This window comes from Peromyscus californicus, unplaced genomic scaffold (assembly GCF_007827085.1).
Source record: "Peromyscus californicus insignis strain IS unplaced genomic scaffold, ASM782708v3 Scaffold_20__1_contigs__length_68692818, whole genome shotgun sequence".
Lineage (NCBI taxonomy): Eukaryota > Metazoa > Chordata > Mammalia > Rodentia > Cricetidae > Peromyscus > Peromyscus californicus.
In genome coordinates, this window is record NW_026294503.1 from 59,759,985 (window position 1) to 59,778,980 (window position 18,996).

General features: G+C 39.8%; 1 protein-coding gene across 3 annotated transcripts in view; it reads left to right on the plus strand.

Annotated features, from left to right (window-relative positions):
- Positions 1-18,996, plus strand: part of Tmem117 (transmembrane protein 117) — a 523,663-nt gene that overhangs the window by 438,511 nt on the left and 66,156 nt on the right. The window contains exons 7-8 of one of the 3 annotated variants that reach the window (XM_052748756.1): positions 423-552; positions 13,605-15,337. In XM_052748756.1, coding sequence (XP_052604716.1) covers positions 423-552; positions 13,605-14,251 — 777 coding nt within the window. In that variant the 3' untranslated portion in view covers positions 14,252-15,337. Of the gene's footprint in view, positions 1-422; positions 553-13,604; positions 15,338-18,996 lie in introns of those variants that run through there. The other 2 variants (XM_052748758.1, XM_052748757.1) reach the window with 2 other exon arrangements.

Here is an 18,996-nt window from a genome sequence, read left to right on the forward strand (position 1 = left end):
AACACTGGAACTTTGTCTTTTTCTATAAGACATGACATTATAGGGCTTATTATTTTGAAAGCAGCCTGATAAAATATCACAAATTTATTAAGCCCAGATCACTTACCTCTTTTGTCTAAAAATGTAAAGACCCATACACAGTAGAGACAAACAGTAGAGACCTAAACATAAGTCATTTCCATACTTGCTTCTAATTACTTGATTAGAATTGGAATAATGACATAATTTTTATTTTTCATTCATAATAATACCCAATGTATATAAAATAATAATTTTCAAGTGAAATAGATATACCCAGTAGCTGACTGAAAAATAAATGATTTTTTTAAAAATTGCTTAGAGGAAGTCAGTTTGAGGTGTCTTGCTGCTTAAGACGAAGCAAAGCAGCTCACAGATACACTTTCGTGTTGCCATTTTGACAGGACTGGGAATTCCCACACTTCATGGGAGATGTTGACGTGAATCTTCCCGGCTTGCACACTCCTCACATGCAGTTCAAGATCCCCTTCTTCCAGAAGATCTTCAAGGAAGAGTACCGCATCCACATAACAGGTGTGTTGTGTGACTCAGAACACCGTTGGTCTGTTTCCTGTCTCATGTTTTCTGTACAAAGCGAACCACTGATGGGAGCCCTGAGTTTAATTATCTCTTACTTCACAATGCAAGATGGCTCCAGGTGGGCTGGTGATTCAGTGCCATCCATCTGGGCTGTAGATTCATGGTGGCTTTGGCAAGTGACATGTTAATATCCAACAAACGCATCGGAACAAATGGAATGGGGACAATGATAGAAAGGGGTTCACCTGTTCCTTATCTGCTTTGAACAGCTCACCTCAATCACACTCCAGTGGCCATAACTGGTAGAGGATTGGACTTAGAGTTAAGGAGCACAGAGCAGTGCAGCCCCTGGTTGAATAGCCCCTGCAGTGTCTGGGCTGGCATTCTGGTGTGGTAACCAAAGGGAGAGGGACAAACTATTTGATAGAGTTATTCCCACTATGCTTCCTGGGCCACTCCACGCTGACCTTGCACACACTGGGATTCTTTTTCACAGTTGCCAGTGTCTATGTTCAACATCAGGGCATTCTGTGATTCTGCATTTACTGCTAAGCTGATGACAATGTGGTTTTGGATCTTCAGTCAGCCCACATGCCTTTAAAAAATGAGGCTACCAACTATTTGATTTCATGGAATCTACTTCTGTGTCCTGGCACAAGTTCGTCTCAAGAGATTCTTTTGTGTCTCTCCAGACTATTTTACTTTCCGATTTTTCATGCTTCTGAAATGCATAACATCTCAGTCATTCTCATCCCCCAAAAGATATCCTGGAGATACATTTTGTACCTTCTCTCACTTTTTTTTTTTTTTTTTAACAAAAAGCAGACAGCTGAATGATCGCGGATAAAGGGTAGCATTCAGCCCTAAGCTGTTCGGATGCAGGGCATGAATGTGTGTGCTTTAAGGACAATGGCCTCAGATCCCACACCTGTTACAACGAAAGCTGCAGAAGAAATCTGTGCTTACACTACCGTCTGTGCTGCTGGATAAAAATAGCCCAAGCACAGAAAACATTAACATCTGAGGACTGAAAAACTCTGTGCTTCCCAGGCGGGAAGCTGTGCTTTCACTCTGAGTATGAGATGACCTTCCTGAGTTTGAGAATGAGCTCATGCATAGGGAAGATGCATCATGTTTCTTCTCCTATTCAAAGTGACCGAGGCTCATCTATTAAATTCACTGGGTAAATCAATCAATTTGAGTTCAGGTCACATAGTGTGGTTTCAGTGTCCCCACATAATCTCTGCAGCATGCTATCCTCTTGGACTTCTAAAATAGCTGTCACACACATGGCATCACCATATCCCTCTGGGTGGCTTTGCCTGGACCATCTGTTCTTGCTACCAGCTCTTGTCTCAGGCCACCCCTGCATAAAGATGGTCTCTGACTATCAGAATGCCCATTAAAAAGTATACTACTAAAACATACACTGGGTTGTGGGAAAATGAATATAGAAACTAATTGGAGAGCAAATTAGTTTTTAAAAATTGTACTGCTAAAAGTACATGTCAGGACTATTTTACATGGCTTTGTTATATACAGTGTCAATTATGGAAGGTGCAGATTCAGGGTTTGCAGTATCCAATGTTTGTGCAGTTTGGGGATGTTTTATTTAGAAAGATGAACAAAAATTCACTTTTAAAAGTTGCTCACCGTGTCTTGGAAAGGCTATGTGATTGCAGGATGCCTGAAGCTATACTGTCATTAGCTATGGGCCAGAGACGCTGTGCATTCTGGTAAACACAGATCCAGGGCCTCAAACCTGGGGTCAGGAACTAGAAGCTGAAAAAGCATAAAGGCGCACCGACAGAGTTTTCCGGAAGGGACTGTAGCATGACGAAGGCTTTTGGCAACGTTTGCTAAGAGTTATATAGCTCCAAGACAGACCTGCCTGAGGTAGTAAGGGAATGAAGTAAGAAACAAAACGAAACATAGGGACCAATCGAACAGCTTCAGTCGGGTAAACAGAGACCTCTGATGGGGAAGCTGCAGCTCCCTGGAAGCAGCGTGTTTATTTTATTTTCTATTCATTTTACATACCAACCACAGGTTCCCCTGTCCTCCCTCCTCCCATGCCCCAGCTCTCCCCACAACCCACCCCTCCATGTTTATTATATAGAGTCCAACAGGGAAACAAGGTTACTACTGTACACAGCTAAATCAAGGAGATGGAATGTATGGTATACAGCTGGATCGAGGAGACCAGCTTACCTAATCTCACTAGGAGCAGTCTCTATTGAGGAGTTGACTTCAAGTCTTACTTAAATATCCAGGGGGAGAAAGCTACGCAGGGCATTTTCTGCACATATTATCAACATCATTCACACTTGGACCAGGTGGGAAGGCTTTTCCATTTCCCAAGGAAGATTTTCCACTTCTCTATGGGTCAAAGGCATTGAGGTCCTTGACATGGCCATGTTCCTGTCAACAACATACATCCACTCAGGACGTCATTCACTCAGGGTTTTCTCCTAACCCCACATTGGTTGATAGGCAAGTTATTGGAGAAACTTTGTAAATAAATGGATGGTGGGCTCCAGTCCCCTCAGTTCCTAAAGAGCTCTGGCACAGTAGTTCTGGAGAAGAGCTGGGAATGAGACTTAGGAAAGGCTTCTTTGGGTAATGTGGATAATTAAGTACTGCTCCATTCTGGCTGAAATGTCACAGCTGAGGTCAGAAGGTCAGACCATACAAACGCTGGCTGTCTGAATCTATTGAAAACCCCTTTGAAGATTCTGGTGGCTGAATTAAGAGAGTGATGATGGCCTTGAGGAAAAAGGCTGCACTGTAACAAATTAGCACACTTGTAGTATTTCCCATTTGTGTGTGTGTCCATATCTGTAACTAGAATTCTTTGGGAAAATGGCCACAGGTTTTGAGAAAAGCCAAAAAAGCTTGCTGTCTTCAATTTTGCTGTTTCCATTTCCCTCTTTTCCTTGAAATCAGCTGAAAAGGTTGCTGATATGGAGAAGCAGCTAGTCTTTGGGGAAGTGGTTTTTACATATCACAGTTTGCAAGATGACTGTTTCTAGGGAAATCCTGGATCAAATTTCCGAAATACTGGGCTCCATGACGTGTTTTAACACTGTCTCCATAGTCTGAGAAGTCCATCCTAAGCTGTTAGATGTTAACTTGCTGAGCAGCCCTCCTGCTGTGTACAGGTTAAGGGAGACTTGAATGTTTTTCTTTGTAGGTTAGTATTGTATTACCACTGGAGTAATCAAGAGTGATGCACTATAGCCACCAGTGGATCTTACACAAAATATGTGTTAGAATCTTCTGGAAACATTGTTTCAAGATAAATCCATCAGCCACACATCCAAATGTGTGTGCTTGAAGGTTGAAGCAGAACATGGGACCAATATTCTCACAAACATAAGTAAAACCTGGGCTGGCAGGCTGAAGACCCTGCTCAATGAAATGCCGCTGCTGAAGAAGCTGGTTTGTAGGTTAAATTTCTTGTATCTTAGCTAAGAAGGAAGCTGTGTGCTTGGATGGCAGAGTTGGAGGGATGGGGCTTCCCAAGCCCTTTGGAGCCCAGAGGATTACATTAGGAGCCAGTTCCAGAAGTTGACTTACAGGATTTGGACTTATACTGCTGAATTTTGGGTTTGCTTTGGTGTGATTATTTTTATGTTCTGGTCCTTCTTTTTGAAATAATAACATTTGCTTTCATCTGGACTTTTAAAAAACATGGTAACTTTGGGGAGTTTTAAAAAGTTGGACTATGGTGGCTTGAATTAGAAATGACCCCTTACAGTCAGATATTTGAATACTTGGTCCCCGGTTGTGGGACACTCTTTGGAAAGATTTAGGAGATGTGGCCATCCTGGAGAAAGTATGTCACTGGAGGAGGGCTTAAGAGTATCTCCACTGTACCTCCAGTTCACTGTCCCTACTTCATGCTTGCTCATAAAGATGTGATCTGTTTCCTGTTCCTGTTGCCAGGGCTGCTGCTTAATGCCATTTTCCCCACCGTGATGGACTCTTACCCTTCTGTAAGGCAAACTAAACTCTTCCATAAGATGCTTTTAGTCATAATGTTTTATCACAGCAATGCAAAGTAATTGCCCTGGATAGTTTTTTTTTTTTTTTTTGAGAGGTTGGCATAAGCTAGAATCATTTGAGAGGAAGAAACCTCATGTAAAAAGAATGTGTCTATAAGATTGGGATGTAGGTAAGCCTGGAGAGCATTTTCTTAATCAGTGATTGATGTGGGAGGGCCCAGCCAGCCCACTGAGGGTTAGCCACTCCTGGGCTGGTGGTTCTGAGTTCTCTAAGAAAGCAGGCTGGGCAAGCCATTGAGCAGCACTATTTCATGGCCTCTGCATCAGCTTCTCCCTCTAGATTCCTGCCTTGACTACCATTGATGATGAACTGTGATATGGAAGAGTAAGCCCAATAAACCCTTTCCTCTCCAAGTTGCTTTGGTCATTGTGTTTCATCAATTCAGTAATAGAAATCCTGACTAAGACAGTAACTAATACAGAAGTTGATGCCAGAAAATAGAGAATGGGCTGTTGCTGTGAAGAACCTGTCCTCCCACCCCACTCTTTTTTTAGGAATATGGAAGACTTTGGACTAGAAAGGCAGTTGAATTCTGGAAGTCTATAAGCAGGATCAATGATTCATCCTAATAGAAGCCCAGAAGACAGTAGTTTTAACAGCTATGCAGACTATAGAGGTCTAGCTAGAAACATTTCAGAGGGGAACAATATTAGTAACTGGGTTAGAGGCCTTCCTTGTGATATTTTGATGGAGAATCTGTCTGCTTTCTGCCCATGTCCTGAGAACTTCCCGAAGGCTGAATTAAAAAGTAATGGCATGAGTTCTTTGGCTGGGGAAATTTCAAAACAACATAATGTTGAGTCTGTGGCATGGTTGTTACTGATAATATGTCTGCAAGTCTGCAGTGAAAAAGAGCAAGTGAGGCAGAAAGAAATACAAATGCACAATTTGTAGAGGAAAAAAGCACTAGGAAACTTAATGTTACAGCCAAGGAATGTTTTGGGAGAGAGACTGTAATTTTTATGGAGATTAATACAGTTAAGGGAGGTCTCCTGTTTTTCTCAGGAATAAAGGAAAATGTGCCTTTTGAGTAGAACCCTACCCAGCTAAACTTCCAGATTGTGAAAGGCCTAAGGAGTTCTCTATTCCTAAAAAGCAACTGCAAATGCAAGTTGCTGCTAATGTGATTCAAGGTAGCAGGGTCCATGCTAAGCTGGCAGCCAGACTCATTGGTGGCATGCCCATGACAGTGGATTTAGAGGCACGAAGGAACCAGAAGTCGAGGTCATGGATTCTTCTTCTGTGGTTTCAGAGAGTCACGGAGGCCAGGCATCTTGTGGTGGGGGAGTTCCTGTATGAAGGATCTGAGAGATCATTGCATGAATGTGTAAAAGTGAAGCCTCTTGGGTTTTGGTGGAGATCCCAAGATGTTACAAGGGTCGGTGGTCATGAAGCATCTGCCAAGGAAAGCTGAGTAAAAATGGTGGATCCAGAGCAAAAGAGAACCATATGTTTTAGGTAGCCAACTGCAGGGGCAGAGCCACTGAAGCCCTTGATACTAAATGGGGAGCTGCAGGAGCTGATGTTTGTCCTGCTGGGATTTAGTCTTGCTTTGGCAGTATTTCTCAACTTTACCCCCATGCTTCCCTTTTGGGATGGTATTGTCTGTTTTGTTCTATTATGTGTTGGAAGTTTGCAATTTGCTTTTTGATTTCCATAGAGTTACAGCTAAGAAATTACCTTGAGTCTCAATAGACTTTTGACTTTTAAGCAGTGTTGAGACAAGGAAAGACTAAGGGGACTTTTGACGTTGAACTAAATGCGTTGTGATTATGATATAGTATTCATTCTCTTTGCTTCATGCTGGCTGTTAAAGATGTGGCCTTTCAGCTTTCCACTCCTGGAGCCTGCTGCCATGATTCCCCACCTGACTGTATTCTTCTCCCCCTGAAACCATAAGCAAAAATAAACTCTTTCTTCCATAAGTCACATTTGGTCATGGTGTTTTATCACAGTAGCAGAAAAGTAACTCAGATGCACTATATTTTATATTATGAGAGAAACATGAGATCTTAAGGGGTAGAAGATTCTTGTTTGAAAAGTGATGTGTTTGTATCTTAAGTTAGCGATGATGCAGTATGATAGTTAGCTTTGACTGTCAACTTGACACAACCTAGGAAAATCACCTGGAAAGAGAGACTTAAAGAAAAAATTATTTAGACCATGTTGGCCCATAGGCATATTTGTAAGTGATGTTCTTGATTGTTGGTTCATATTGGAAGATCCAGCTCACCATGGGCAGCACCATTCCATAGACCTGAACTATAAAAGAAAGAGTGAAGAAAAGTAGGAACATAGCATAAGCAAGAGGAAGCGTGGATGTGTTTGTTTCTCTCTCCTCTTGACTGTGACTGTGATAGACCAACTGCCTTCTGCTCTTGCTGCTGTGACATGGATTATAACCTGGAATATTGAGCTGAATAAGCCATAAGCTGCATTTTGTCAGGTTATTTTATCATAGTGGTAGAAATGAAATTAGAACATTTATGCAACTGTTAACAAAAGCTAATGAGCATAATGCAGATTCCAGAGAAATGGGGTGGCCAATAGAAAAGCACATAGTAGATTCCTCCAAGAATTTGAAGGTACAAAATATAACATCGCTCAGTGTGGATTGTGACTGGCAATGCTCGCCTGTCTGGGTGACCATGGAAGAAGCTGGAGTCAAGGATAAGAGGGGACTTTGAAGTCTCCCCAGTAGTTTCCTCTGCTGTGTCATTTGCCTGTGTTTGTTCTATGCTAGAAGAACCTGTGTGAGGATAGTTAGGGGTCCCCCCAAAGCACCCGTGACTCTATCCTGATCTCAAGCTGTTGTACATCTATGAGCTAGGTAAGACGTTGTGTCCTGAAGCAATGGGGGACAGAGGTCTGATTCATGGACTCTAACTCTGTCAGTGTGGCTCTCATCTAGTTCCTCAGTCTTTTCAGGGATGGTCTCTTGTCTGTTCAGGGAGGATAGCAATGGAATCTATCACATACATTGCTGTAAGACTCAAACTCATGAGTAAGTGCAAAGCACTCAAGGCACTGTCTACCCTGTAATGTACAGAGCACACCCTTTACTGTTTTGTACTTGACATTTGCCCTTTCATTCACCCAGAGTTTCTGTTTCCCATTTAATCCCAACATCAGGTAGCCTGAGAGGGTTTCCTCACCATTTATCCACTACTCTAAGTTTCCTGCTGGTGCCTCTAATCCCTGAATTCCCAGGAAGAAGAATGCTAAGAATGGAAAATGCTACCTCCTAAGGAAATACTCTTATGTAAAGGGTTTTCTGACACTGATGAATTCCCATTGACATTTTAAAAGCATTTAGGATGGGAGTAATTTTTAATGCTGATTCTAAGCCAGCTTTATTTATGCATGTCAAAAATAACTTGAATTATTGCATCTGTTTAGCTCATCTGGATCGCCCTTGACAGATGGTTTGCTACAGTATGTATGAGCTTTTATTTTATAAGCTGGGGTACTGCTTACAAAAATAATCATCTCCATCCAACCATGTGTTAAAATATACTTTTTCTTGGAATTTTAAGTCAGCAACCAAAAGGACAGTGGTTAGGGATTAAGTCACATGGGTATTTTCAGCCCAAGTCCATTGTTCTTAAAGAGAAAGCTAAAAGCATTATACAGTTCTATCTTCTGCATTGTTTCCCTTTACCTATAACATGCACATAAATGGTTTAAAAAATGTGATGGTCAAAAATCTCTGGAGGCAAGAAGGGGTGGCCTCTCAACTCAGCCTCCAGTCTCCTCTGAGTCCTATTAACGCCAGTCTCAGCGGAAGCTCTACCATCTGTCATCCCAGCCACACAAAGGAAGTGTCCCATTGGTGGCCATCATCTGAGTAAATTAGGAGGGGGTTGGGGGAAAAAACAGAAGGAAGGCTTATGTAGCAGTGAGGAGAGAATTCACACTGCTGGCACAATGATGCCCACAGGAGCCCTTTCGGCAAAAATGAAAATGTGGAAGTAAACAAGACTCCGAAGCCTCTATGTGCTATTTCATTTTCCCAGGTGGCGTGAGGGCACAGGTGCTTCACAATGGTGAGGATAAGAAAAATGATGGGCAAAAGCCATTTGTTTTCCTTCCATAGTTGGGCAATTTTAGCAAATGAGTGCCTAGAAATTATTTTCTTAAGGAGTTCTCCTGTGCCAGTTAGACGGTGGGAAGAGCTGGGAGGAGCAAGGCAACCCATTCAGGATAGTGTGTCTGACGGAACCAGAAGCTTGTTATAGGGAAATAGGCTGTCCTCTGAAGACAGTACACAAAGACCTCTCTCTCTACATTCTCAGATGAGAATTTCCCCCAACCTCTCCAGAAGCAATTTCTGTTTCAGTGCACTTGTATAGGTCTAAGGGTTAACTATGTTTCCTTCCATATAAAGCAGCAATTCTTTCTATTTGTCTAAAATGTATCATCATCCGAGGCCATGTTTGTTTTCCCTAGAGTATGTCAGGACCCAAGCTAGCCTTCCCTACCCAGCCAGGCATTTTGCTTCATTTATGTATATAACCATTTTGTAATGCACCTCACACATCCTTCAGCAATTATCTTCATAACCAGAGGAACAACTTAAATACATAATTAATTATAATATTTGAGACATGAATATGTTGCTTCTCTGAACTTTCCACATTGCATCAATTCTAACAATGGCCTAGAACTGATTGCATCACTAAAGTATGCATTTGACTTAAAATACTCAAAAGTCACTTTTTATATTTTGGGGCACATCACTTCACAGTTTATAAGTTGATTCACAGACATTTAAAGTTAACATAAAAAAACTAAGCTTAGGATCTAGGAGACACAGAAATGTACATGACTTTGTTCTTAAGTTCGGCAAAGCCATAGATGAATGGACATCAAATTTGTCATAATTTCACAGCGTCTTCTTTTTATTTTTGTCATTACAAAGTGATCTACGCAGCACTGCTTGTGCTTGTCATATTGGATTGCTTACTAAAGGGAGCAATGAAAATAGAAGCACTTAGGTCTTAAGTGGATATTTTACCAGCTCAAAATTACTATCAATTCATAAATCAACAAATGCATACTCTGTTTACTAAATTGTGACCTTGTGACCCAAGCACTTACATGCTTTCTACACATCTCTAAGTTACATGGGAGAGACTTGGGGATGTGCTAACTTAATAAGCCTGGTTTTATTGTTCTGTCTGGAATAAAATAAAATAACAAGACTACTGATACAGCACACTGAAATTTATTATTATTATTATTGTTATTATTATTATTATTTTATCCAGCACTCATCTTCAAGGCCATGGCTTCCTACTGCCCCATAATGGATGTTAGACAGTATCCATAATAGGTAACATGAATGTTACAAACACCTGCCCTATATATCTGGCCAAGTAGTACTCCCTACCTGGTAGGGAGATGTCTACAGAACAGCTGTATTACAATGTCAACTGGCAAGTCCCCTGAGCGCATGATTAAAAATATTTTAGATGTACATTGAAATCATGAAATATTCATTATATGTTACAATTATAAGTGCATTGTGGCTTTTTTTCTTCTGCTGAAAAAAAAGCAGTATTCCCCCACCCCACCCACTGAATTATTGACAATTTGTGTCTTAAATGAGGGTGATATTTAATGATGACTCCTTTAAAATTACACATCCAAGGATTCCATAAACTCCCACAAAGTAAAAAGATAAAATTTCCATTATAGTATCACTTTTGACAATCAATAAGATTCATTAAAATGACAAAATACAAGGAAGAGGTGACCCCGCCAACATCACGCGGTGATTTCTCATTAAAGCAGACAGCGAGCAATTTCAACGGGAGATTAATAGAAATAATGTATGGATTCTGCCCTGCCTCCTTGCTGATTTGCATTATGCTATGTAGTTGAAACAACAGGGGGAAATGCAAACGTGCTCACATGATTAATGTGGAAATTCCGAACCTCCAGCTACTGTTGATCACATATGCACAAGACCACACTTGGGGAAAAGAGGTAGAAAGCCTTCCTGTTCTCTCCTGTTTGGGTCATTTCAGAGACTAAGGTTTACTTTTGAGGGCAAACAGTGTTTCTCAAACTGTGTAGTTTTTCAAGTACAGCTTTCTTCGTCTGAAAACTGTTTTTGCATGTTCTCCCCCGCCCCACTATTTGTGGAGATTTTCTGCCTCATCCTACAGGATCAAGGCTTTGGAGATCTTTATTTCACAATGACTAGCCAGGGAGATCTTTTAGGGCTGGGAAGAACACTTAAGGACGGCTCAGCTCTGCCGCTTCACACCAACACAAGAGCTGAGCTTACACTGCCTGGCTTTGGGTTACGGGATGCCACATCTCACAGGGCCGAGAAGGTTCTTAAGGGGAGAAAACGTTACCAAGTTAACAAAACACTATGTCACAAATCAAAGGATGGATGATTAGCGATGGATTTCCTTCCTGTGTACAAATAGGACAGAGATCGTGTTAGATGGTTGAAAACCAAAAGAATAGGAAGGATCATATTTTCTACTCTTTCAGCATCCTCAAGGTTCAGTTGAGTGGCCATGACCGTGGTGGAGCAGTACTGTTCCATACATAGGAAATTAAAGTCACTGTGATGTCTCAGGGGGCTCCAGTGTCTCCCCTATGCATCTGCTATCACCATATGGGCTCTCAATGTTGATGGAGAGGCAGAGACAACATACTTGTTGTTGGTCTCCAATTCTACCTACATGAAATAACTTTTCTGAGAGCTGTTACCACTGCAAGTAGACAAACTACCCACTGGTGATTCACAAATTATATTTCCATAGAGCTACCCATAGTAGGTCTCATTGTTGAACTGGTATTATGTAATCTGTAGATACCAGTTTTCAGCAATGCATGAGAGTTTATCAAAACTAAAAGAATGTGATCACCTTTAGCACAGAAATACCTATGTTACAACCCTTCCATGTCTTTCTGTCCCTCTGAATTGACAAAGTAGAGAAAATAATTTGATGACATAATATTATGTTATATTTTTGGCAAATGTAATATATTTCAGATATAATATGCTTCAAATATAAACTCTCATTTTACCCTCACAAAAATCCTTTCAGAGAGTTACACTTAGATTATTCTTCATTTTGCAGAATACAAAAAAATTAAAATAAAAAATAGGATTCCACCCCCAGCTAATAAGTAGAAGGATTTTGTGGGAAGAAGGCAGAATCAGAAAACTGGGTCACTTTTCTCACATTGAAAAGAAAATGATGGTGGACAAGAGAAGCTACACAGGCATGCCCAGAGGGTATCTTCTAAGGGTGAAGGTGAGTCAGAGGGAGGCTGGCATCTGTTCTGTCTCCATTGCACACCCTCTTATAGGTTGTTGAAGATGATGAGATTCAAGGTAGGCAACATATTTCATCTTCTCCCTACTATGCCACATGAGAAGGAACATTAAGAAGCCACTGGTGTAAGGGTCAAGTGCCAGTGTGACCCAGCACTGTTGAACTGGTAAAACCAAACAAAACAAAAAACAAAAAAACACCTCAGGAATGTAAGAGAAAAGGTTCTCTGGGCTTCAATGTTCTCGCTTAGTTTGGTCAGTGTCCCTTCACTTCCAGATTTACTCTGAACTAATTGGCCTTTTTTTTTTTTTTGCTTATTAACATACACAAAGCATCCTTCTCGCCATCAAGAAGGCATCCTTCACTGACCCTCAAGTTTACATAGCACAGGATCCAATGCTGTGCAGACAAAGTATCCCCAACCTTTTCACAACTAGATCTCTTTCCTGAAAACTGCACAATGCACACAATGCATAAACATGTGAAGCAGTAACTTTATGATGTTCAATACTATTACCACATGAATTATTAAACAATGAAGGCATGATACTTAAAACTACAATTAAAGCTTCTATAGCCTGTTATATGTATCATACCATTTGCTACAACAAACTCAAGGGAGATATTAACTTTATTATAGTATATCTGGTGTTATAAAACTTGTAAGAACTTATAACAATTGTAATAGAACCTAGTTATCCCTTAGACATTTTCCTCATTCTTTCCCTTTGAGATGTATTTCAATAGCATATCACTAAATAACATAATACATATATGTATATAATTTAATTGAATATATTTAATTGTGTGTGTGTGTGTGTGTGTGTGTGTGTGTGTGTGTGTGTGTGTGCATGTTTGTGAATGAAGATGCCTATGGAAGTCAGAGGCATCAGATTGCACTAGGAACTTGTTTACAGGCTCTTGTGAGCTGCATGACATACATATTAGGAACCAAACTTGATTCCTCTGCAAGAGCAGTATGCACTCATAACAACTGAGCTGTCTCTCTGGTTCATATACAATATTTTAAATACTAAGCAGAAATCATAGTGGTTAAATTATCTGTGATATTCTAATAGTTTATTAGCTTTGGTTGTATATCTCATAAATACATTGTGTTCAATGGATATTTGATGTGTGTTTTTAAGTCTTGAAATGAATGCTCAGGGACTATTGACCTGGATCACATCAACTAATGGTGTAATCAACAGGTCTTCTGCAAACAGCAATGCAAAGTCAATTGATATACTACTGTGCTTTGCATTGCAAGATGATTTATTTCTTCCCCAGACCTAATTATGAAACAGTAAGAAATATTCAATCATATATTGGACTTTCTTAAAAAATGCATTAGAACTGTTTTTCACCACTAATGAAACTATTCTCGAGAAAAACCTAACACTAACTTTGAATCTAGCTGTGGCACATTTAAAACAAAGAGATTTAATCACATTACAGTAAATCTCATGTTACTCTAGGACCCACTGTTAACAGTTTGATTCATTCTGCTTTGTCAATTCACTTTATGATAGTATTTCACTGTCAAAAAAATTGTCAGCAGGTCTGATTTTTCAATAATTTATACTATTATATCATTTTCTTTATTTTAATGGAGAAAACTTTATTGCAATTTTATCAGCTTTTGATTAATCTAGTATTTCCTTTTAAATGCAGGTAAATGGTTTAACTATGGAATTATCTTCCTCGTCTTGATTTTGGACCTGAATATGTGGAAGAATCAAATATTTTATAAACCTCATGAATATGGACAGTATATTGGCCCAGGGCAGAAGATATATACAGTGAAAGACTCTGAGAGTTTAAGGGATTTGAACAGAACCAAGTTATCCTGGGAATGGAGGTCCAATCACACTAATCCTCAGACTAACAAAACCTATGTTGAGGGAGACATGTTCTTACATAGCAGGTTCATAGGGGCCAGCCTAGATGTCAAGTGTCTGGCTTTTGTTCCAAGTTTGATAGCTTTTGTGTGGTTTGGATTCTTCATTTGGTTCTTTGGTCGATTTTTGAAGAATGAGCAAGGCATGGAGAATCAAGATAAAACCTACACTCGCATGAAAAGGAAATCACCCTCAGAACACAGCAAAGACATGGGAATGACCCGAGAAAACACACAGGTCTCCGTGGAAGACCCTCTGAATGATCCCCCTTTGGTTTGTATCAGGTCCGACTTTAACGAGATTGTCTACAAGTCCTCCCATCTGACGTCAGAAAACTTGAGCTTGCACTTGAAGGAATCTACCGGTGCAACGGAAGCCGACCAAGACCCAACCACCTCTCAAAGTATGCGGATGAACTAGAGCCCCTTAGGTGGAGCGAGCACAAAGAACAACCTTGAGTGTAACTTTAAAATTGTGTAGTCTTTCGTTTTGTAAATGTCAGGTTTACATAGCATTAGGTAAAAAATATAAACAATGCCACAACGGTGCTCAACATGCTTTTTCTAGACTCCTTGTTTTCTATTTGTATTATGATCCACGTGCCTACTGTATGTTTAATGGTCCTCTAGAGATTGCTCTTCACAACCGCACAAGCTATTTGCTGACTTCACAGCATAGTAGATTAGCCGATTACCCATGTATCTGATGTTCAACCATAGTGGTGCCTTGAGACATTAAACTGTTTTTAACTGTACCAGACACGAAGTGTAGAATGGTTCTCCAGTCTATTTCACGTGGGATTTTTTTTTTATACAATTATTTTGATTTACACTTGATGTCTGAGCAGGAAACAGACATGGCTGATGTGTGGTTGTAGAAAGACCTCTTGGTTCACTGTTTAATAGCAAAGTTGGTGACTTTGATGCTAGACTGCAGAGAAGCCTAGTGATTGCCTTTGCAATTTTATTGGCTGGCTGCTGAATATAAACACAAACATAAAATCCAGTGAGAGGAGAACTGTAATCCAACACGGGTCACTGCTCATGAAAAGTGACTTTCTCCAACCACTAATTGCAATTAGGTGATAATACCTAATTATGTTTTCCTAATTAAAGATAAATTGCTGCCTGATTAATAGTCCTGCCCTTTTCCTTTGGGAACAAAGGTTAAGAGGAACAGTTGGGTGAGCTCTCAAATTTATTGGAATTTCTACAACATCCTAGACAACCAAGGAATTAAAGTTATAATCATGTGAAGGTTGCATAGCCCACTGTCTACAATATTGTACATTTTGCTGTAAATATGGTTCTGGACAGTGAAAATGGAAAAGCTTATGGCAATGTCGAGCAAGGGAATTCTGAAATCATTCACCAAAACCTCATGTGGTAGAAAATGCTGTAGAGGGGTCTGTTTAATGTCTTTTGTGTATGTGCATTTTTTGTTTGGGTTTCATTTTTTAAAGATGTAAACATTGCACATTAATAAATAAGAATTACATGCCAGTAATTATGTGATGTAGGTTCTGTTTTGCTTCTCTGTCTGTTTGTTTAAAGGATTCAATCATGCCTTAGCTGAACATAAACCTATTAAAGTGGATTTTTAAAAGCTTGATTCTAGGCAAGGTAATAAATGGTATATTCCTAAATTGCTTTTAATTTTATTTCATAAATTATAGTTACATGTTTCTTGAGGGGCTGAAGGGAGATCATTTTTAAGGTAAATTATTTATTTTCCTGTCACATACTGACATTGTTGCATTTTCTCTTAATGATTTTTTAAAAATCTCTCTTGTTTTGATCTGCTTTTGAGCGTGCACCATGCCGAATTTAGAATGCAGAACAGAACTATGCATTTATCTGTCACTGGAGAGCCAGCTTTAATAAACATCTTGCTATAACTGTTTACCAAGCAGTTGGAACCATGCCCCTGCTGTTTCTTTTGCCTTTAATAGCCATGCATGGTGCACTTAGAATCATAAATATCTCTGGCACTGAAAATAGAGAGGACAAGCTAGCTGTAGTAACCCTTGACGACTCTGACCAAAGAAACGTTATCCTGACATGAATTATCCCTAGTCACATTTGCACAGCCCACAGTATTGAATTCTGTGCTCTGGGACAAGTGAATAATGCTACCGGGGGTCATAATTTTATTAATTCTAAAAATCATTTTCTCATAAGAAAATTGACATTTAAGGTGGGTGTTTATTATTCATATGGATGATTTTTGAAATTATCACTAGAGACTTTTAATATGGATATTAAAGGAAACAAGTTTAATGGGGTGATCAAATTAGCAGAAATAAGATAGACAAAGAAATAATAATCAACCTGAAGCATGGTGCTTTTGTGTTTTTAGGAAGTATCTAGAAAAACTGTTGGTATATATATATATATATATATATATATATATATATATATATATATATATATATATAAATGTTTACAGACATTCAGTACCAAGTGGAATAATCTCCAGAGATAATATCTTAATAATCAAGCAAGATCTGAAGCTGCTGAGGCCTTAACTACCCAGTTGCATGTCCTGGGGCTTTTCTTTCATCTACATGGAGGCCCCTCCTTCTATTATGTCTACCAAGTGAAGACTATAAAGTAAAAGGAAATCAAAATTAAAATCCCATCCATTCACATTTAGTCCTGGATCCCGAGCCAGACAGCAGCAGCCTATGGCTCTATGGAACTTTTTGAATATCAAATATTTTGCTTTTAATGAGGACATTAAAAAGAGATGTAGCAAACACAGAAATTGAAGAGTTAAAATAAACATTTGAAGTCATAAACTAATAATTCTAAAAGTAGCAATGCCTTGATTGTAGTGATGCTTAAGGACTACAAACAATTGTATTCCTACTGTTCTGTAATTATGGTATTTTCCATGCAGTGCAGAATTTGGACTAATTTGACACAATTTATTATTTTATATTTAAGCAGCACTTCACTGGTAATTTAATTGGAAAATTAAAGAGACACTATGAATTCAGGCCTGATGATATACACTTAGAAGTAGCCCTCACCACCACATGGCCATTTGTATCATGAAGCTGTAGCTGGTCACCCATCTTCCCTACATGGTGGCCATTTACTGTGTCTTTTTGCCATTTAGCGTCTAAGATCAGCACCAACTGACTAGAGCTGTTAAGAATGATTTCTTCTCTATTCTCCCTGTGGGTCAATCAATTCTCAGTGTCAGACTTCACATCTAATGTGCAGAACCTCTCCAAGCACTCAGATGTGAAGGTGGGGGTGGGGTCAACCTGCTTCACGTCACCCTAGGGCCTCGTAAGCCTTCCATTACAGTATCTGACTGCCCTTGGGGTCACCAACACAACTCAATATGAAATATGAAAAAGACAACAGTGATGAATCACTATTAGCTGATAGCCCATGATGCCAACCTGGTTATTCAAGTCAAGACCCGAGAACACCACCATTGTTTGTCATTTTCCTGTCCTCACTCAGAATTGATCCCTATTTTTAAGACTGCTATTGGTCCTGCAACTTCACACAAGGTTTTGTGATTATACTGACCTTTCCTGCTGAGACAATAGCCTGACTCACTGCTCTGTCTGGCCTGATTTCCTCGAGCTTTGTCTCAAAGAACCTGCCTGCACTGTGTTAGGTCAGTCCCACCCACATGCAAGTAAGACCATCTCAGACTTGCAGATGATGATCTGTCATTCTTCTAGTTAATGTCCACTTTGACTTGTAAATATGCTATACAAATGCCTGGGAAGAATCGGTCCATACACAAACCAAACTTCCAAGTATTTGGCTTGATGCAATGGATATACCTAGCACTGCATCATCTTCTGAACCACCAGAGAGCTTGTTGAAGGTGGCCGGAGAGAGGTAGACATTCACAATAGAAAGAGCAGGTGAGGCAGATGGGGAGTAACAGTTGCTATAACCAAGTCTTAGAAATGAAATGGCAATTTTACTGTGCACAAGCTTTAAAACTATAGGGAGGGAGGGGAAGAGAAGGGGATGGGAGGAGAGGAAGGAGGGGAAGCCATAGTCAGGATGTAAAATAATAAATAAACAAACAAACTATAGAGAGGGATAAAGGACTTGTAAAAGGAACTCCACCGTTCACATCTTGTGAGACCAACATTCTCAAGGGCTAGGTAAGACACTCAGAAAATATGTTCAGTCAAAAGAGTAACGTAAAAAGTTGGTTGGTTGGTTTCTTTTTTTTTTTTTTTTTTTTTTTTTAAAGTTTATTTATTATGTATATATACAGTGTTCTGCCTGCATGTGTCCCTGCAGGCCAGCAGAGGGCACCAGATCTCATTACAGGTGGTTGTGAGCCACCATGTGGTTGCTGGGAATTGAACTCATGACCTTTGGAAGAGAAGTCATTTCTCTTAACCACTGAGCCATCTCTCCAGCCCCAGTTGGTTTCTTGAATGAGCTAGTGTAGTGTTGATGTTATTCTGTGTCTGCCCCCAGAGAGCCTGGTGCCATCTGGGAGGAGAGCAAGGGAAGCTGTAAAACAATGTCAAAGGTCAAGATAGCAAGGTGAGGGAGCAACATGAGATGAGAAGACAAATGTAAAACTTAACACTTCCAAAAGGCTAAAGGGAGAACACGCAGGCCAAGTCAGCCGGTGAGTGTTACCCTACCAGCAGGTAAAGGAAGAACACAGGAAAGTCAGCCAGTGAGTGTGTGTCTACCAGCAGCTAAAGGAAGAACACAGGCCAAGTCAGCCAGTGAGGGTGTCTCTACTAGCAGCAATTGAGATTTTACATATCTCAGAAGCCCCAGTGTAACATAAAACAATGACAGTAATAATTTTGTAGACAGCCCCAGTCTTAACCAAATGACCTTATGACTCTCACCCAAATCTTCTCTCAATTGTCAGGCTAAGGACACTATCATTCTGAGTAATTTCTATATGCAAATTAATTATCTTATTTAATTCTCAAAATAACCATCACCATAGGAGGTAAACGGGGTTAATTACACTCTACAATGAATCCAAGGGTCAGAGATGTTCATTGAAGTGCCCAAGATCACAAAGCTAGCCAAATGCTGAGTCAGGATTTGAAAGAGGTCTCTGAATCCCAAACTCTCTAATTTTCCCATTATAATCATTCCTACACACCCACAGACACTATCTGTTTCAAATACCATCTCTGATGTATG